This window comes from Passer domesticus, chromosome 9 (genome assembly GCF_036417665.1).
Source record: "Passer domesticus isolate bPasDom1 chromosome 9, bPasDom1.hap1, whole genome shotgun sequence".
In the NCBI taxonomy this organism is placed as follows: Eukaryota; Metazoa; Chordata; class Aves; order Passeriformes; family Passeridae; genus Passer; species Passer domesticus.
In genome coordinates this window covers 44,204,754-44,226,130 of record NC_087482.1, presented here as the reverse complement: position 1 = coordinate 44,226,130, position 21,377 = coordinate 44,204,754, and the positions used below count along the sequence as shown (strand labels likewise).

At 43.7% G+C, this 21,377-nt stretch overlaps 1 protein-coding gene across 4 annotated transcripts in view; it reads right to left on the bottom strand.

The window, feature by feature from the left end:
- The window catches only part of CNTN6 (contactin 6), a 124,547-nt gene that overhangs the window by 22,421 nt on the left and 80,749 nt on the right, over positions 1-21,377 (bottom strand). For all 4 annotated transcript variants that reach the window (XM_064433113.1, XM_064433112.1, XM_064433114.1 and 1 more), the window contains 4 exons: positions 19,030-19,214; positions 16,806-16,942; positions 12,907-13,036; positions 11,775-11,925 (listed from right to left, as the gene is read on the bottom strand). In XM_064433113.1, coding sequence (XP_064289183.1) covers positions 11,775-11,925; positions 12,907-13,036; positions 16,806-16,942; positions 19,030-19,214 — 603 coding nt within the window. The remainder of the gene's footprint in view (positions 1-11,774; positions 11,926-12,906; positions 13,037-16,805; positions 16,943-19,029; positions 19,215-21,377) is intronic.

The window sequence follows — 21,377 nt, the reverse complement described above, 5'->3', positions numbered from 1 at the left end:
GCGCCAAAGGATTGATTAAGCCCAGCCTAACCCTAGGCTGGCATTAATGATTTACAAAATGCTTAAATCCTAGACTCTTCCTGCTTTCTCCCATGCTCCTGCCTGGTGCTACCTCTAGGTGAGCAGCTAAATTAAACCAAGCTGCTGTGAGCAAAAGAAGAGATGAAAATCCACTTCTGACAACTCGTGTAAAGTTCCTGCACACCAGGGCGAGTTGGGAATACACAGAAATATTACTCCATATAGAATTGTGGAATGGGTTGGGAGGGACCTTAAAGATCATCCAGATCCATGGGCAGGGACACATTCCACTGTCCCAGGCTGCTCCCAGCCCTGTCCAGCCTGGCCTTGGGCACTGCCAGGGATCCAGGGGCAGCCACAGCTGCTCTGGGCACCCTGTGCCAGTGTTTTGTCACCAGAAATGTAAAATATTTCTTCCTCATTCCTAGTCTAACCTGATCCTCTTTTACTTTAAACCCAGCAGACATAAATATTGAAATTCCCCTCTGAGTGACTCCATCAGGAGATGAGATGAGCACCATGTGCAGGGAGGGAAAACAAACATCTTCCCCGGGATCTGCTGGAGTCAGAGCTCCGTGTGATGTTCAAAAAGAAGAGTTTGCAAAGTTTGTGCAGAAGCCAGAGGCTGTGGGGAAGAGGTGAGAGCTCATTAAAATTGTCACACATACTTTTTTAAGTAAAGAACTTGAGAAATCAAGCAGGGATGATAGGTACAGCTTTTAATTAACCAGGCCAAACAAACCATCTCCGAACGTGTTGTCTCGTGTGAACAAAAGATTGTTGATGGCTATTTGCTTTGATCTTAAGAGCATGAAAGAATAATATGTATTTAACAAGGCTGATAGAAGAAATAAAATCTGAGAAAAGAAAGATGTGTCAAGTCATTAGATTTAAAAGTGCAGCAGGGGTAGCTTTGTGCACTGCTGCATTGTTCAGCCAATCTGTTTTTGGGAGAGGGGGATGTTAATTCATGGATATGAAATGCATGGATTCAAACAGCAAAGGCCTTTGAAATCCCCATCAAAATCTTGAGCTGGATCCGTGTAAAACTGGGTGGATTCTGCAGCTTTCAGCACTGCCAGAAGGGCAGCTCTCCCTTCAAGGGTGTAATTCTTTTCCAAATAAAGTAACCCTGGTACTTTGTAAAGATTCCCTCTCCTTGTCTCCTGTCTGCCTCTCACATCTGACACCTCCCAGCATTATTGAAGCCTCATCACAGCACTGTGCTGATAAAAAGAGAGGAATCTGGATCTGATGAAATCAGAGGCAAAGTAATTTTTATTATCTAAGAAATCCTATTTGAAACCATGTCTGCTCAGCCTCCCCTTGCTGCTCAGGAGCAAACCCCCTCCTTATTTCCAGGCTGTGCAAAGATATATTGTTTATAAATTTCTCCAGACGTGCTGCCAGACACTGAGACAATATCTGACTCCTCTAATTTTACCAAGATTGAGGAGCAGGAGAGGCTGCATTAAAAACTACAAAGGGAAGTGAGTGAGGGGCAGAAAGATGAGCACAACTCCCAAACGACTCAGAATTAGCAGTGATTTATGCAGATGGAAATGTGAGTAAAGTTTGGCTGAGTGAATGACTTGTCCCTGCTGCTGACAGCCCTGGTATTTTTGAAAAGGTCCCACTGAATCCCATCTGAGATCTGACTGTCTGTATCATATGTTAATGATCTTTGTACCTGTTTATTCTATTCTGAGCATAATTTGTATGCTAATAGTGTTGCCATTTAATAAACTGCGCTTAAAAGATTTTCCTTATCTGCATGCTGATATAAATGAGCTTCAGGGTTGACTGACAATTAACTGGAAATCAAATAAATGTCATTATAATCTTTTAACTATTTGGATCAAAACAAAATTACACAATCCAGCTCAATAGTCTTATTAAAATATTGTAGAAAATAATATTATTAGAAGTTATTAAACATGATGCTAGAAGTCTTCCATCCTATTTCTTAAAATTCTCCCCTCTTCCTAAAAATAGAATTATTTTTACATCAAACCTCTGCAATTGGGACCACAAATATTTATTTATGTAAATATATACAGCCATCTGAACTGAGCTGTACTCCATCATACAGATTCCAGAGAAAACACAGGATTTTCAGGAGCTGCTACTGCCTTTAACATAAAATAGCAAAAATTGTTTTGCCCTGTCTGTAACACACTCAAGGATTAAATGTGAGGCAGATGTTCCTCTGTGATGGCCAAAGGAAAAAAGTGACAAAAGCACCCAAATGTGCCCAAATGTGTTGTAGTGACACATCCCAGAGCTGGCAGCCAGGGAATACTGGGCAACAGCACCTCTGTGTGTATGGGAAAGAAAAGCAGAAAAGAAACACAACTGCCAAATAAAACAGCTGCCAATTTCTTTGTCTTCCAAGTTCTGCTGGTTTTATGAAATCTTTGTAACTCCACAACCTCAGACAAAAGCTCTCCCCGAGCAGGATGGGATGTCCACACTGCCACTATTCTAATCCCACCATTAATCATCATTTTTGTGATCCAGACACTATCAGGAGCTCTGACTCAGCCCTTCACACAACTAAATTCACTCCAGATGTAAAACTAAGCCCTTAATATGGGATTTAAGTAGACTTTAACCAGTACAGAAGGCCCTGAATTGCCCTCTGCGTGGGAGTTTCATTCACTTGCAGGAAGCTGCTTCCCTCTCTGCTTGTCAGAACACATTTCAGGAGCACAAGAGCAATAAAACCTGCTGGTAATCTTAAAGAATTCTATCCAGACAACAAGCAGCTGACACCAGCGTGGCCCTGCTTGAATTTCAGAAACCCTGCAACGGAATCAGAGACCAAATACCCCCAAAACAGAATCAGAGAATGGCAGGATGGTTTGGAGCGGAAGAGACCTTAAAGCTCATCCCATTCTACCCCTGCCATGGGCAGGGACACCTTCCACTACCCCAGGGTGCTCCAACCCCCATCCAGCCAGGTCCATCACCTCTAATTTCTTGGTTTTGTTGGTTGGGCTCCCCATGGACCTGCAGGAAACCTGGCACAATCCTCCCTGGGCTGGTGAATTTAAGCTCAGTTTGAGTGACAGGGATGGGGACTGGGTGTGGTTCACTGAAGCCCCAGAGCCACATCCTTGCATAGAAAGTTTCTGTCTTTTTGATGTGTTAGTCACATTCTGTCTCTTGTGTGTGTCCCTTCAGCTTTTCCTTTCCTTTTTCAGAGTTCTCTTTCACTGAAAATCTGAGAAGATTTTTAGGTCTCGTGGAAGAGTAGCAATGAAAGAGCAACATTCCATTGTCTCCCAAAATCCCATGGCTAAACCAGAGCTGTTTGTGCCTCCTACAGATCCTTCACGTTGGCCAAACATCAGCCAGTTTTCCACAGTGCCCTCACTACATGATACTTCCCACTCCAAACGACCCCAGAAATCCCTCCCTGGAAGATTCTTTGTTCATCATGCCTGGAAATTGCCTGGCTGCAATCCCTGTGCCCATCATGTTCATCCTGTGCAGGGCCAGCAGCTGGACTTTGATGCTCCTCAGGGATCCCTTCCAACCTGGGACATTCTGAGGTTCCTTGTTAATCAATCTCCTTTACATCACCTCCACAACACACCTGGGATCTCTTCCCTCCAATGTCACACTTTCAGCAAATTCGGTGCATTTTTCCCAAATTTGGAACATGTTTTCCAAATATGGGGCATGTTGTCCAAATTTGGAGTATGCTGTCCAAATTTGGTGCAGGTTTTCCAAATTTGGTGCATGTTGTCCAAATATGGTGCAAGTTTTCCAAATCTGGTGCAGGTTTTCCAAATCTGGTGCATGTTTTCCAAGTATGGTGCATATTTTCCATCCCACAGTGGCATTTTTGATGCTGCAGCAATACCATCAGCAGCAATGATATGCATGGCAGCACAACTTGGACTGGGAGAGAAGCACAGAAGGTTGCATTCTCTCATTACTTTTTTTCCTACAAACTCCTAATTAGGAACCTTGATTCCCAGCCTGCTCAATGGAAAAAATCCAATGAGATTATCTGGTTTTGGATGGAATCCTGAACATCCATCAGAAAATGTGCATGGAGCAGGGACAGGGCACGAGCTGGAAGGGGGAGAGGGCACAGCACTGACACTCACTGGGGGTTGGATTATTGCAATTCCTTGTGGCAGGGAAGAGTGACAGATTTCCTGGGATGTCTCAGCATCCAGGACAGCCCCTTGGAAAGGCTCCCCTTAACAAGGCTGCTGTAACATGAGTGGGAACAATTTCAAATTGCATTAGAGGGGTGTCCTGCAGAGGGGAGTTGTAATAAATCCTCTTTTTCACGTGAGAACATCTGCTTCATTTACTTCCTCCATGCTCCCATTATCTGGTGTGCTAAACACTGGCACTGAGCACTCAGCAGCGCAGGGTGAAATTAGGTTTGTTGGCTTGTAACGTTGTGAAACTCTCCAAGAAGAGAGAAAAGAAAGGAAAAACCCTTTTCTCCTGTCTTCCCCTGCACCACATCCTCCGGCTGCTGCCTGGGTCAGGTAGCAATGGGGGTCCCCTCCTGCCTCCTCGTTACTCTGCAGTGCCTTGACTTCAAATGGAAACAGAACAGAGGGAGAAGAAAGGGGAGAAACAAAGGAAAAATAAGATAAAGAAGGAAAAATAAAGTGTTTCTTTTTTTTCTTCCCATCATCTGTGCTCGTTCTTCCTTCTCCTTATCTCCCTCCTCATCTTTCAGTCAAATTTTCCATTCCCCTGCCTTCACTCTCAGCATGGGGAACAAGAACAAAATAACCAGAAAGATGGAGAAGGAAAGACTGAAGGCACTTCAGGAGAGTTTGGGGTGTTTTCTGACAAGCCTTTGGTTGTAAAACTTCTCTGCCACTATCACCAGTTCTGGAGATTCCTGTGGCTGCTGCCATGTGTGATGTTCCTCCAGATCCAGTGGCACTGTTCAGCACTGGAAAATGCCCACAACCAACACCAAAACCAGACAAACCCCAAAACCAGACAAACTTCCCTGCTGAGAGCAAATAAATCCTCAGTAAAAACATTGGAACAGCCTCTCTCAGCTCTCTGCAATTCCCTTCTCTTTTCTCTCTGAAACCAGGAGCACGGTGGTGCCAGCCCTGGATATTTTTAGCTAGAAAATACTTCCTGCAGCTCTCAGCATTCCCTGGGGAATGGTGTGATGGTGGGGTTTGTCTGGTTAGCACCAAATCTGCTGTGACACTGGGATTTCAGAGATAAAAACACTTCTAAACAGCAACCCCAGGTTTTGTAAGAGTTTTCATGTCTTAAAGAGTAACTTCAGACCAAACACTGGAGGCAGGCAGGTAAATCTGTGCTTTTAATTCCTGTCAATCTGTTTGTAAGCAAGGAATGGAGCTGAAGTGATTCATCAAATTTAGCAGAGGTGGAATCAATGCCATTGGTTCTCCAGGCAAAAGTGGGATTTCATCAACAGATAAGCTTAATTTGTATTCGTGTTGACTTTCAGCAGTGGTGTCTGAGATAGCTGGAATTGCTCTGATTGCTGATGCCCACACTTCAAGTGCTCTATTTAAATACTAAAATAGGAAATGAACTTCTTTACAAGCACACAGACACTGATAAGATAGAAGGGTTAAGGCATCTCATCAAAGCTATGCAAAACTCCTCGTGGTGGAAAAGCAAGGAGGATAGAAACAGAGATACACTTAATCCAGGCTTCAAAAACCAGACTTAAAAAATAAAATAATAGTAAAATTAATATCACAGTGTAATTCACCCAACTGCATTGCTGTAGAAAGCTGGGAATAGAACAGTAAGATCTGGAATTTATAAGAAAAATAGATTTCATATGGAACTTTTCACCTGCATGCAAATATCTGGAGTATTTCTTGTGCAAGCGGTGGGTGAGGAAAGCAGGGTGGCACTAAGCAGCCTGACTCCTCTTTGCCTGTGCCACTCAGCTGCTTTGACTTCAAGGCAGTTGTGGGTTTTTTCAGATGCTGTGGATGGATTTCATTCCCTCAGCTTTGCTCATCTAAGTTTGGTGTCTCATTTGAGAGGGAGACACCTGCCAAGAACAAGTAAATAACTCCCTTAGGCTGCATATTGACTTCAGCTAAAGAATAGTCAAGTGCCATCAATCTCCTCCTTTGTTAGCAGACTAGTGCAAATTTTAGAATTTTCTATCCATTTGGTCTTGATTCCTCCCCAAGCAGATTTTTTTATTTATTTTTAAGGATAACGGATATTCTGAAGCTAAACCAACAGCATTGACATTCTGGTAATTGAATTGTTTCCCTGAAGTTTGCTGAACTGTCCTGACACATTTCTGCTCAAATTGGTGGGAGCTGAAATGCTGTTTCACAGACAATGCATTTTGTGTTTGATCAGGGCATTGAGTGAGGACTTCTCCTGTTTACCAATAATCACAGCAGAAGCTGAGCTGGGAGGGACCCACAAGGATCAGAATCCAACCCCAAAATCCCACCCTGGGCATCCCTGGGAAGGTTTTCCAAACCCTCCTGGAGCTCTGGGGCTGTGCCCATTCCCTGGGGAGCCTGGGCAGTGCCAGCACCCTCTGGGGAAGGACCTTTCCCAAAAATCCAACCTAAACCTCACCTAACACAGCTCCAGACATTCCCTATCCCTGTCCCAGGGAACATTGGAGCAGCCCCTCAGGAGGAGCTGCAGACTTTTTAACTCCCTGTTTGTCTAATTCCATCCACAAACATAAAACAATCCTTTTCCCGAATAACAACTAAAAAAGTTTAAATGTGTTAAAATGCTCCTGGTTTTGGAATTTGGCTGTGAGGAACAGGAGGAAAACACAAACAAGGGGTGGCCTAGAGGGTGGTGGGAGAACAGATCCTAAGGAAACCTGCTGGGTCCTGGCTGGTCCCCTGGCAGCAGGAGAACCCCCCGAGCCTGGGCTCCAAGGGGCAGCTCCAGGAACTCAGCAATATCCAGATACTGCAGGAACTCAGCAATACCCAAATACTCCAGGAACTCAGCAATTCCCAAATACTCCAGGAACTCAGCAATTCCCAAATACTCCAGGAACTCAGCAATATCCAGATACTGCAGGAACTCAGCAATACCCAGATACTGCAGGAACTCGGCAATACCCAAATACTCCAGGAACTCAGCAATACTCAGATACTCCAGGAACTCTGTAATTCCCAGATACTGCAGGAACTCAGCAATTCCTGAATACTTCAGGAACTCAGCATTTCCCAGACACTGCAGGAACTCAGCAATTCCCAGACAATTCCCCCACCCATCCCGACATCTGCTCCATTCACTTTCCACAATGTTGTTCAAATGCAGTTTCCCCCCTCATGGTTTTCCCATGTTCCTTGTGAGTAATGGCAATAACCTGAGTGTAAAACACCAAAACCAAGTGTGCCACAGGACACAGAATTCACCAGCCTTATTTATGGCAGAGGATCCATTCCCATCCTTCACAGAGCTGGGACTGAGCTGTGTCCTACAAGCAGGACTTGAAGCCAACAAGTATTGAGCATATTTTATGATCTCTAAATGTACTTCTTGCTCAGGCCCCCAAAAACAATTTAAATTATGAATATTTGCTTATTACTGATTATTAATGCATGGAAAGTGCTGTATATGACTAATGCATTCTTCCAGCCTACCTCATTTCTCAGTTTTCCCTCAGCTCTCCTCATTGAAATTCCGAGTGAAGTGAATCCCATATGTTTCCATGCATTCTCTGCAGTGCTTGGGGATGCTCAGCCCAGGCTGGGGGAATAGCACCTCTCTCTGGCAAAGCAAAAGCAGGCCCAATCCCCTTTCACTAAAGTGCTTCCATCAAAAAGAATTTTTGTAAAATAAGTTTTCCATGAGAGTCCCAAATCTGAATTCACTGAAGGCACGAAGACAGACGTTTGTGATGAGATTGGTGTCTAGACTTGAAAATTTGTTTTATTTAATATATGAATTGTTCCTTTCTTCTCTTCTGTTTCCTCGGTTGGATACGAGGGGATAGAAGCGAGAAGAGAGATGAAGAAAACTCCTGTTGCGTGCACTGAGGATGTGACACACATGAAAATAGCTGAAATCTGTGTCAGACTCCACGGGAAGGGAGTTTGGAGCACAACGCTTGGGTTTTGTTGTGTTTCCTTGCTACACTGAGCTCAAACCCACAGCGCACACCAGCAAAAGTTCTTTATTCCACAAAGGCCAAACAGCTGTCCCTTGCAGAAGTGGCATTGCTCCCCAAACCCCATTTCTGCAGATTTTGACCCAAAGAAGAAGCATAATTGCCCAAGAGAGCACCTGAAGCTGAACTGGTGGATAACACATGAGGAGGGAGCACGGAAAACCAGGCAGGAGGAGCCAGCTGTGGGATTTCCCTCAGATTCCTGCAGCTGGTAACCTGGAATTCCCTCTCTCAGGTGCCAGCACCATGGACCATGGATAAATCCCATTACTCAGGGCCTGAGCCCTGCCAGTAAGGGTGGAATGGAGTTCTTGCTGAAAATTTGGAAGGGAAACGCTCAATGGAGAGGGCTGGGAGCAATAAAGAGATCTGGTACTGGTATCTTAAGGCTTTATTTCACCATCTAACATTAAAATAAATATTATTTTGGCATTTTCTGCAGGATCTACATGTGTGCTTCAAGTGCAATGAAGTGATTTGCAGAAATGAGAGCAGACAAGCTGCTGAAGAGCTGAGCAATGGTGAGTCTGAGCTACAGAAAGGATGGGAAAGACAAGTGAGGCTGGAGAAAACTCTGCCCTGCAGAGGGGACTGAGGGCTGAGGACCTTCACTGCTGAACCCCAGCAAGAAATGCAGAAAATTACCCTTCAAAAAAGTCTAAGGTATTTTTCAGAGAGCAGGGGCCCAAATACTGCAGCTTTGTAAACTTAAAAATTACCTCAAGAACTCAGAAGAAACCTAATTGAAAAAATTTAATTGTGGATCTATTAATATGGAAAATCTAATAATTAGTGCTCCTATTTAGCACACTTCTCTTTACACACTTAGAAACTGAATTTAATACAAAGGAAAGTTCTCCTGTGATATCAAGAGTTCAGCTGATCAGGGAGAGTGCTTACCACATATTCAGGACTATCAGGAATAAACTATTATCAGGAGTGAAAGGAAAAAGATGAAAATGAAGGAATATTCTTCCCCCTTTTAGGAATAGGTCTGGTTTCACTATTTTGTTAACAAAAGATTAAATTTGTCTAAATAATTTAAAAGCAGCTGCATGATCTGACTTATTTAAGAATGAGCCCATCACAGTTTGGCTGCAAGGACTGGAAGGGATTGGTTTTTCCTTTTTTTAGCAACTACAACCCTACCAAATATTTTAGAAAAGGCCAATAAAAGAGCCCATAAAGGTTATAATTGCAGCACAATAAAATGGGAGCAGAAATAGGCTTTGTCAGGGTTTAATCATATCTGTGGAGAAAGGCAGACCATGTTCCCTCTCTTTTTATGTGTAATTCCAGCACTTTAATTAGCCATGTACTTTACAGCCACACAAACCCTTATTTCATTTTGTTTTCTGTCAGAGAGATCTCTGGACTAACACTGTACTGCTGATTTATTTCCCATCCTTTTTAAACCCCAGCATTAGCCAGTTTGTCATTTAATAATCAAACAGCCTCATAAATTCCACTTTGCACCAGTGGCCACACTGGCAATAATGTGCATGCAGAGATTTTAAACTCTCTGTCTCCTTTGTAAATCCTGCTCCTGTTATTTGCTCCTGCCCAGCAGCAGGAGCCTTTTGGGATACTCAGAAATTACAGTGTGCTCGGAATTATTGTTAGTAAATTAATACAGGAGCACAAGTAAATACTGTACGGAGTGTGTAAATATTTCTTTTATCAGTAAATCGGGTGGGGAATATCAGAGGAGTGGAACCTCAAGATCCAGGCTTAGTTCAGCCTCTGGAATAGGCAATACAATCAAAATACAATCGAAAGACAAATAAAGTTTTGATTAAACACTGGTTAGAAAAGTCTTTTCCATCATGAGTGGTTAAAATGAAAATAAAATGGCCTCCATAGAAGGGGGGGAAAGTCATTGGAAAGTTCTCTATGGCCATGGGATGGATTGCTCACCCAAATTTCTCTGTTCCATTGGCAGCACCTACATAAAATTCTCAGATTTGCACCTTCTGTCATAAATACTCCTGTGATTTATCTCTATTGTGCATTCCTGCAGTGTGGCATAGGGAAACAATTCTGTGTGTCACAGTTTGGGATAATGTTTTAGAGAATTGTCATCATTTTAAGTCTGATGTGACCCAAAGTAACCTCGTTGAGCAAGTGGTCCTGTGTGAAAATCTGGTGCTCAGCTGCCAGAGCTTCATGAATTACTGATTATAGATTTCAAAGGCTGACAACAGAAGGTGACAAGAGAGGGTTGCTGTTATATTTGTGAACTGAAAGAGATGCTGAGAAGGACTCTCAGACATTCTCAGCACTTCTGAAGACACTGCTGCCCATTTCATCCATCTGTCTCCGTTTGTGTATGGAAATATCCTCAGGCCTGTATGTTGCATACAATATCCCTCATTTCTGTCAGTGAGACCCTTTCATTTTAATATTCCCCCATTTAATTGTCATTACTGTGGAATTATAGAATTATGGAAAAGCTGGAGCTGGAAGGGACCCAGAGGGATCATGGAGTCCAACTCCATGGGGATTGTCCACCCCAACAATCCCACCCTGTGCTATTGGTTTCTCTGGGTCTGGGCTGAAGGCACTCCAGACTGTAGTTCATGTTGGGACTCAGGTGTTTGTTATTTCTTATCAGTGAAACAGTCTCACTACTGTGAGTTCAGCAGCTTTTCATTAGAAGGCACAAAATGGCCAACAATCTCTTGGTACAGGGTCTTTAAACTGTCCAATTAAGAACTGACACCTGGATTATTTTCCCTTTTAACCAATAACTGATCCCAAAGAGCCCGCAGTGTGGATTTTCTGCCCAATTACAAAATGCCACCCAAACCCATGGAGAAGAAGGAAGAAGAAGCATGAAGAAGAAACCCAAGACAGGACCCTGTGCCCTCCATCCTGCTTCCATCCACAACATACTAAAAATCCCAAAACCTCAATTTCTCACCAGGTGACACACCCACACCACTCTCTATAATCCATTTCACACTTTTGTGGGTTCCAGTCTATCTTGAAGTCTGGGAAACTTTCTCCAGGAATGAGGGTCAGAGTCAGTGCTCCCCTGGGGGTCAGGGCACCCCAGAGCAGACAGAAATATTCCCTGTGCCCTGGGCTTCCACACTGTGCCTGAGGGCATTGCAATACAATACTGGAGATGCTTGCTGGCAGCTCAGCAATGAGGAATTAACCCTCCCCAGACCCCACAAAGCAGCTGGCGAGGCCGTGTCACTGCTGGGCCAGCAGCTCAGTCCTGCCTGAACCAGAGCGACAGGCTGGGGAGTCCAGGGGTTATTGTACAGCCTCTACAGCTGCACAGCAATTCTGCCCCAGCCTGGGGGCACATCCCACCTCCCTGGCTGTCTCCTCGTGAAGCTGATTCCCTCCAGCCCGTGGCTGGCCATGGATTAAAAGATGCTGAGCACAAATGTATGGATCATGCAATCATCGCTCATGGGGATTCAGCCCCCCTTTGCACCCACAGAGCTCCACGGCCACCCTAAAGACAAAGAGGCCTCTGGCATGCCCATCAGTGAGATGCAAAAAGCAATCCTGAGCCAGCTGGGCTTCAGTCAGTGTTAAATGATGTCAAAAAAACAGAAAATTCAGCGTCACTGGTTGCTGTCCGTACCTTTTGTTCTGGCGCAGAACCTCCGAGCCCTTTCTCCAGGAAACAGCAGCTCTGGGAGAAGCACTGGGTTTACAACTGATTGTAACTTCCCCTCCAACCTGAACCACAGACAGCTTCTTCACGGGGTTTCTGGAAAAATCGGGGGCTGCAGCTAAAGAGAGAGAAGGAAGAAGAGATGTTACTAAATGAACTAAATTGCCAAATTCTTCTCTTTGAGTTCAGCCAGAGAATTCAATGATTGTTTTGGTTTTTAGATTTCTGCAAAAGTAAATCTAAATCTAACATTAAAATGTATCTAAGTACCAAAGAATTCCAATTCTGTTTCTAAAGCTGTCTACCTAGAACAGTGTGCTCTGACAAACTTTCCTGAGGGAATCTGGAGACTGGGAGAACTGGCCTATCCATGATGGAAAACAAGATTCCCAAGCAGGATAAACCTCACACTCCTGATCCAGTCACATATATTCATCTGCAGAGAGTATTCTGTCACAAGCACAGTTCTACTCTGGCTTTCTTTTCAGAAACCTACTCTGTTTTCTGAAAATATGTTTATTTTTCCAGCAGTTTATGTGAAAATCCACTTTTGGAGAAGGAGAACACACAGGATATTGGGTGCTCCTGAAGTCTCTGTTTTACCAGCTTCACTGATATTTGGCTGTTGAGTGAACTTTACATTTTGAAGTCTAGAACAGAATACTTTTACAATATATGAGCAAGTTCCATTCGTGTTCATCTCTGGTTATTATTAGTGAGATTCCGTGTTCCATGTTTCTTGTTTATGTCCATATTTGCCGTAAGCTCTTTGTTCATAGCTAAAACTATTTCCCCTGCTTTCTGAAATAACTTTAAAAATCTGCAGAATAACTATTAATAACTTAAACTAAGCGAGAAACAGCATTCATTAAACTGCTGTATATGTGATAATAAAAAAAGATCATACATGGATTAGAATCTTTCCCCAAACAAAGCATGAAATTAAACTAAAAAACCCCACATTTCCATGTGGGTGAAAAGCAAAGAAATATCAGCTTTGAACTGCCAGGTTTCATCTCCTCTTTTGTTAAATTCAATTTTTTTTCCCAACAAGTGTCCTTTTTACTGGTACCTGCACATTTTAGTGACATTTACTCACCGATCACCCTCAGCTCAGCATTGGCATAAATGGTGTCATATTTATTTTCTGCCACACACTGATAGAGGCCTGAGTCTGACAGATTCAGCATGGGGATGAGGAGAGTCCCATTTTCTATTTGAATTCTTTCCTGATTAGGGAAAAACAAGGAAAAACATTGACAGAGCTGATGAATGACAAATAAAAGGGTTTTAGTATCACAGTGATGCACCTGATCAGGATTCAGAAGGAGATATGTTGTTTTCTTGGGAGCAGTGAGGATGAGTGCATCAGAAATGGGATGTGCACCTCTCTGTGTGGTATTTCCAGCCCTCTGAGCTCTTCCAGTTTTTCAGGAAATCCAGGCACATGTTGCAGCAGTAGCTTAGGGCAGGTTTGTCCAGGTTTTCCATGTGTTTCCCTGCACTGCTGAGCTGGGAACCTGTCGTTATCCTTCTCCATGAAGGTGGCACAGAAGGAGCTCCCTGTAGGAGTGCTCCACACTGGGAGCCTGGAGCATCTTCCACCTGGATGCTGAGAGGCAGCACCTCATGCCTGGCTGGTGGAACATCATTCCATCATCCCATCTGATAAATCTAATGATGATAATCCCAGCTCCACAGGAGACAGAGGTGCTCCAATAACAGGAACATTTTGAACATCCTCACACCCTGAGTCACAGAAAAATGAGCCACTGGAAAAGCTCCACTGAAAGCCAACACTTAAATTCCACTTGGAAAGCCCCAGGCAGCTGCTCAGAGCATGGGGAGAGCAAGTTCCTCCTCCTCCAGGCCTGGATTTCTACGCACACCAACTTTCTTCAGCAATTCTGCTGAAATAGAGGCAGCTGCACAGTGGGTATATTTGGACCAGAGCTTGGAATTTGGTGTACTAAAAGAAGTTTTACTCGCTCTGCTTTGGAAAACAGAAAAAAGCCTGTTTCATGCTGCAATCATAACTTAAAGCTAAATATCTTGTGATTTTACAATTACTACCCTCTGGAGACAATAATAGCTGTACAGCAAAGTGGAGCATTGAGGAGGAGAGGAAAAAAAACATTCCCCCAAACAGATGAGTTTGGAAGATACCCAGGGGGAATATAAATCCCATCACCAAGCGCAAGCTGGAACAGCAGATATCACGGGGAGGATGCTGCTACTCCTTCAGCCTGGCTCTCCTGCCTCTGGAGCAGGAATGGAGGAGTTTGGAGTGCACAGTTAGGGGATGCACTCCAGTGTTTGATGAACAGCCACAAGCGTCTCAAATGGATTTGTGAAGTGCTGAACATCTGTCATAGAATCCTAGAATGGGTTGGGTTGGAGGGATCTTAAAGTTTCCACCCTCTGCCATGGCAGGGACACCTTGCACTGTCCCAGGCTGCTCCAAGCCCTGTCCAACCTGGCCTTGGGCACTGCCAGGGATCCAGGAGCAGCCCCAGCTGCTCTGGGCACCCTGTGCCAGGGCCTCAGAATCCCCACAGGCAGGAATTCCTTCCCAACATCCCATCTAAACTCACTGTCTGTCAGTTTGAAACGATTCCTTGTGCCCTGTCACTCCAGATCCTTGTAAATACTCTCTCTCCATCTTTCTTTCATGCCCTGCAAGGCCATCCTGAGCTCAGCCCAAAGCTTCTCTGTGCAGATGAACAATGCCAGCTGTGCCAGCCTTTGCTCCCAGCAGAGCTGCTCCATCCCCTGATCCCCTGGAGCCTCCTCTGGGCTCTGCAGCAGCTCCAGCTCCTCCTGTGCTGGGCCAGGGCTGGGGCAGCTCTGCAGGTGGGCTCTCCCCTGGGAGGGGCAGGATCCCCCTTTCCTGCTGGGACCAGCCCAGGGCTCGGGGGGTTCTGGGGTCAGCACATGTTTTCCAACACCCCAGCTTTTCCTTGGAGGTCTCCCAGCCCCGAACTGACCCAGCCCAAGCTTGTTTAGCTTGGAAATGTGATGAGAGCACAGCCTGGGGCTGCAAGGCTGGTGTGTGGCAAACTAATTAACAACATTACATTACTTAGCCTCTGATAATTTTTTCCGAGGCTCTCGCTACAGATATCTTTTGCATACTTAGTTTTACCTCCAGGCTGTTTGCTATCCTCTCAATGCATTCTATTTTTACAAACATCCTTTGAATACAAAACCCCCTCTCTGAAGCAAGGCTCGTGTTCCATCCTCATCCCAAATTCCCACCGTTTTCTGCCGGCCCTTTTGAGCTGTGCAGACAAAGGGAAGAATAAAGCACACCGTGTACAGGAGCAGGGAGGATGCTGGGGTGACCAGCCAGGTGGTCAGGCAGAGAGCTTTGACAAAGAGGAGACAATCAGAATCAGCCCCAGGGTGAAAAGCATCGGGATGTTATTCTTCCTGGGAGAATTCCGACACGCAGGGTGCTGCGACAAACTGAATATTTTATTACATCTCCCTTGTAGTTTCCCGTCCAAAGTGTCCATTCTGTCCATTGAGCAATAACATCCAGCACTTTGTTGCCTGAAGAATTGCATTTACAGCACACTGTAAGTACTGTGAAAATGCTGGTTGAAAATGTGTCTGTGAGCGTTTCATTCCTCTTTATTGAAACGCTGCAATTGAAGAGTGACAGACTCTAAATATTGCTGCCTTCAAAGGGAGAGAAACAAGATAATCTTGCTCAGAAAAAGGTGACAATGACTACAATGAGCAGGTTCAGAAAAATTGCAGACCAGGTAAATTCTGGCTATTTTCACCAGATGCAGGTTGGCTCTGTTTAGGACTGATCCAGCAGAAAATTACATGGAAGATTGGACCCCACTCCAACTACTTAAAATAAGTACAACTAAATCAAATAAATGCTGGTTCTGCAGCCCAGCAGGTGCTAATTTAGCCCATATGTTTTGAAAATTCTCCTGTATGTGCTCTTGCTAGGCAGGAATTAATCACAGATTTATTTTTTTTTTCATCCAAGTGAAATTGTTTCACAGATGAGACACTGTGTGCCCCAGAGATTCTGGATGAATGCTCCATAAAAAAATTTATAAAAAAAAGGGAAGTGGTCTCAGCAGAATGCAAAGAGCTTCTCATCACAGAAGTCCTCCTCCATGAGGGTGCCACCAGCTGAAGGATGGAGGATGGATGGAGCCTGGCCTCCCAGGAATGCAGGGATTGTGCCTGGAAGCTGGGCTCTCAAAGACCTGGCTGATGAAGGATCTGAAGGTGGCTCTCAAGTGTTTGAGCTCCAAACTTCCCCTCTCCTCCTGCTCTCCTACTTCCCTTTCCACTTGACCCTTTTAGGTGACATTTTGCACTTTTCCAGCTCCTCCTTTACGTGGCTTTCTTTGGATTATCCTGCTACAAAGCTCAGAAAATTTTGCCCTCAAAATTAGCTGATTTTCAGAGCTGACTGATTAATTAAGGTAAAGGATTAACTCAGCAGGAGAGCAGCGCTCTGCACGAGACCAAAGGTCCACCCAGCTACTGATTTGGAACAGAAACAGAAGAAAAGTGCAATTCAACACTGGAATTCCAGACTCTGGAATTTTGCAATTCCAGCTCTGGAATCCTCTTCCAGTCCTTTGGCATCCTACCAGTTCTCCAAAACTGCAGATTTTGGCTACAAATGTATTTAGTGATTCTTTCACCAAATATATTTCATATTTTTAAGCCCTTCTATACCTACAGCCATATCTTCTAGCAATTAGATAATTCACATAAAGAAATTGTGTTTCTTTCTCTCTAAACTGCAATTTCATACATTTCCAATAAGGATGAAGTCCAAGAACTGAGGTTCTGCATTGCAAAGAGTTTGTGCTATTATATGTATTTTGTTATATTAATCTTTACCTATTTTTGGAAACTTAATTAATATATTGTGAAATTAACATAATGACTAAATAATGAAAAAAAACCAAACAAATGAAAAGATGATGAAGAAATCAAAGGAGGCAGGATTCTTACCTCTGACATGAGGGGCTGGCCATTTTTTAACCAGCTGTAGGAAGGGCTTGGTTTTCCTCTTGCCTTACATTCCCAAAATAAACTGTCATAGAGAGACAGAAAGGCATTTTGGATTTTTTTATCCCATTCAGGGGGTGCTGAAAAGAATATGCAAAGCATTTTAAGCAGGAGAAAAGTGATTTTGCTTGAGGTATGCTGCCATTAATTAATGAATTGAGCAGGGCTAATTAATATCTGTTCAACACATTTTCATTATACTGCAAGTGAATTCTGTACAACAATTCCCTGGCATTAAACCTTGGGGCAAGCTTGGGAAAATCAGGTGGTTCATGCGTAGGGAGTTTGGTTGAGATTTTATCCATTTTTATGGCCAAAATATGCAGAAATTGTGATTTTAGATGCCGGAAATTCAGGAAAGCACCAAGACATGCCATTTCTGCAAAGTCTTCCTCAAAAGGAATTCACTGAGGTGTAAAAGCAGAATTTGCAGGAACCACCCAGGAGCTCTGTAAACAACTGAGCCTCAAGGGCTGAGCTGAGCAGGAATTCCCTTGGGAAGGCTGACATTTAGAGCTGTTGGCAGGTTAGAGGTGGAGGTAAGACCTGGGGAGAATAAATAACACCAAATAACATCTCATTCCATGGGCAGGGACACCTCCCACTGTCCCAGGCTGCTCCCAGCCCCAATGTCCAGCCTGGCCTTTCCCAGCTGCTCTGGAAATTTCAGCCCGTCCAGGAATTCCTTCCCAATCTCCCATCCATCCCTGCTCTCTGGCAGTGGGAGCCATTCCTGTGTCCTGTCCCTCCATCCCTTATCCAAAGTCTCTCTCCAGCTCCCCTGGAACCCCTTTAGGTGCTCAAAGATCCTTTAAGGACAGAGTTCACACTGCTTAAAAGCATTCTAATTACATTTAATTTTACTGCTCTCAGGAGGGATCACATAAAAAGCAGTGTCCAGGAAAGAATCTCTGTTTTTTGGAGACAGCCTTCCTCCAGAGGAAAACCCCCAGAGAACAGAAAAGGAGCAAGAGGAAATCAATTACAGAGATAATTCACCAGCACACTCCTAATATGACAAAAAAACCTCATGCCAAGGCTTCATGAGTGCTGTTTATACATTGCTCTATGAACAGCTATTAATTAATGTACAAAGCACAGTTAATAAGCACATTGTTTTAGATTGAATTAACTGATCATAATTTTATAATTGCCTGTGCTGTTATCAATCACGGCCAGGTAATCTACTGAACTTAATTTTAATGGAACTGCTTGATTGACGTGGTGAAAAAAATTAGTGAGCAACAAGAGCAAAATCTACCCCCTGAAAGCAAGGAAATAATGAAATATTTAAACCAGCAGCAGACTGTTCTATTCCTGGCATATATCTTGATATTAGCCATGGCTGCAGGAGCCTGGTAGCTTATCAGCAAAGCCTGCATCTCTTCATTAGAAGAGATTTACTTAAAAAAAAAAGGAAAATACTTGCCAGAGTCTTCTCAACAGATGTTAACTGGAGGCTCAGTCTCGCTTGCTGTGATTTTTTTTTTCCTTGCTGTTATGTTTCATTTTCTTTTTTTTGCTTTCTCCTTTGAAAGATTTATGAGGTAAAGAAAGGAACTCTCCTCTTATTCCTGTCCAAATGTGTTGCTTTCCCTGGGTGTGAAGAGTTCCACTAAAGAGACATCATTCACCCTGGCCATGAGGGACCATCCCGTGGGGCTGGGACTGCAGGGAACCAATGCCCACAGGAAGGGATAGGGCAAGGGAGAACATTCCCAGATTATTCTCCACTTTCAGCCAAGCTGGAAGGACAGGGAGGAATGGGATGAGTTCCCTCTGCTTTGTCCTCGTGTGTTTGTGGGACACAGGAGGTGAAATCACCTTCACTGCCACAGAGCAAATCCTTCCCTGCCCTTCATCCCTGCTGGACACTGATCCCTGCCTGCCTTTCATGTCTCACACACCTGCACAGGGATTCCTCTCTGCCTTTTATTACCATTCCCAGCTTCCCACGCTTGCAATCCGAGCTTTGATGTAAAATATCTCTATTTGCTGAGGCTGTAACTCAGTGAAGGTCACTGAGAGCCCCCAATCAGTTTTTAATCAGCTTAACCTGACTTGCACTTTCTACCTCCAGGAAGGGGCTGAGAGACTTCGTCTGCACAATGCAGCAGAACTCCATCCTGCTCTTCATTAAAAACCAAAATTCACTTAATCTGCTTACCGTAGACGAGTAATTGACCTCTTGCAATGTTTATTCCTCGGGTGTTTGCTGCGATGCACTCGTAGGAACCTTCATCTTCCTGCTCAACGTTGGGGATTTCAAGAACTCCCCCAGCCCTGTTGTGTTGGATTTTCTTTGCCAAGGAATTTCCATCAGACCTCTTCCAGCTAATACTTGGGACAGGACTAAAGAATTATATTTATTGGAGAAAAAGAGACAGCATTGGTTACAGCAGAGGAAAAAGAATGTAAAATCCTTTCCTGAGAGTAGCAATACTTTTTAAAGAGAAATAATTCCTAAGCATGACATGCAGAGGTTCATATAAGACTGAGATTTTATAGCATGTCCAATTTATTTAGGAGCACAGGTCCAAAGTGGGATGAAGTCCTCAGTCAATGCTATGATTTTTCCTTAGGCCAGTTTGTGTTTTCCCCTTAGTAACTCTTACTTGGGGCTCAAACCTGTTTTTAAGCCCTGTGACACTGAAGCAATGACTTTGCAAGTACAAAGTTCTGAATTATTGACTGGTTCTCCCAGCAAACAAATTCCCTGTCGCACTAAAGGCATTTTCATACCCCAAAATAGGAAATATTGGCCAAGATTTCAAAAGATCTAAAAATACCAATAAATCTAAATATAAAAAACAGGAGCCAAGGTAGAAGAGAGCAGACAGAGAACTGAGTGAGGAAAGAACAAAACATTGAGGCTGGAAAGAGATAGAGACAAAAAAGAAATATTTCTTTTTTCATGTTTTTGAAGCTTTCTATCATTTCCATTTATATTTGGTTCAATGTATCCCATACAACACAAAACAGTGAAGTGTGAAGGCAGCTATAAATACATCTTGGATTTCTGGTAATATCACAAGCCATAGGAGCCTCACTTTCATGATCTATTATGTCACCAAAACACTTTGCAATATTAATAGTCATGGATTTCACAGTTGTTTGCTGTTTCTGCAAACTGAAATAAGTTGCTTTTTCTAACAAATTCAATTTTGAGCTTTTTTACAGGGGCTTTGGCTAAATGCTGACTTCTTTTCTACTGGAAATAACATCCACAGCAACTGAAAACACAACTTTCATGGAAGTTACAAGTCCTTGTTTCCAGTCTCCAAGGTCTCTGCCGGCAGTGCTGACTTACAAAGGATTTATTCCTTTTTAGCAGAGACTGTAACTGCTCGCACCCTAAATTATTCAAGTTCAAGTCCTTGTTTATTGAACAAAGAAATCAAGTCACAAATACAGAATGGATTAATTTCTTAATAATTCAGGAAGTTTGGGCCTGATTTCTGCATTTTGACTCTGTGTGTCTTTGATGTTCACAACTTTCTTCAGAGCAAGAAGAACCAGAGCTGGGAGAAATGTGAGTTCTCTGAACAATTTCCTACAAACAGGAGTGACTGGGACATGTCAGATATTGTTAACCAGTCAAAGGGCTGCAAAGCAAAACTGAGATTTTATTCTACTTTTCCCCATTTTGTTTCAAGTTCTAAAAAAATTCTGGATCTTTCTGGACAACAGCCACTGTCACCATCACCTTTATTAGCTGTCCTTTCCAACAAGACCAAAAGCTATTTCAGGTGTTATTTAATACCATTTCTTCCTAGGGAATTTATAAGGGTGTTTTTCCTGAGTGAATTGTTAAAAGGTGCTTTCTCCTCCAGAAACCTTGGCACAGAACCACAGGATCATTCAGTCTGGAAAAGATCTCCAAGATCTTCAAGTCCAGCCTTCCACCTGCTCTCTAAACCATACCAGGAGGTGCCACATCTACTCATGGTTCGAAGCCTTCCAGGGCTGGTGACTCCAGAACCTCAATGTTTCTCTGCTTTTTCAAGGAACCAATTTTTCTTAAAATCCAACCCAAATCACTCCTGGTGCAGCTGGAGGCTGTTGTCGTGTCACAGGAGTCCATCCCCACCTGGCTCAAGCTCCCTCCAGGTGTTTTTAGGGAACAGCAAGGCTTCCCTTGAGCCTTCTTTCCTCCAGACTGATGCTGCACGCCAGCATTCCTGCAGGATTTCTCTCCAGCAAGTTAGTTTCAGTTATTTATTCAGTCATTTATTCAGTTATTTATTCAGTTGTTAGAAAGCAAGGTACTTTTGGCTGTTTAAAAGGAGCACAGCTCTAGTGCAGACCGAGCCTGGCTCACGACTGCCGTGCTCCAGGCAGGAAAACAGCCAGGGGAGCTTCCCAGCCTGGCTGGGATTGATCCACAGCAAGGAGAGCACGGCTGGCTCTTCAAATCCTCCTGCATATTCAACACTGGGGGAGCAGCAACTGTGCAGCAGCAGCCTGCAGAATGCCAGGAGCGTTTAACTGCGTGCTTTAAAGGCATCTCTTCTG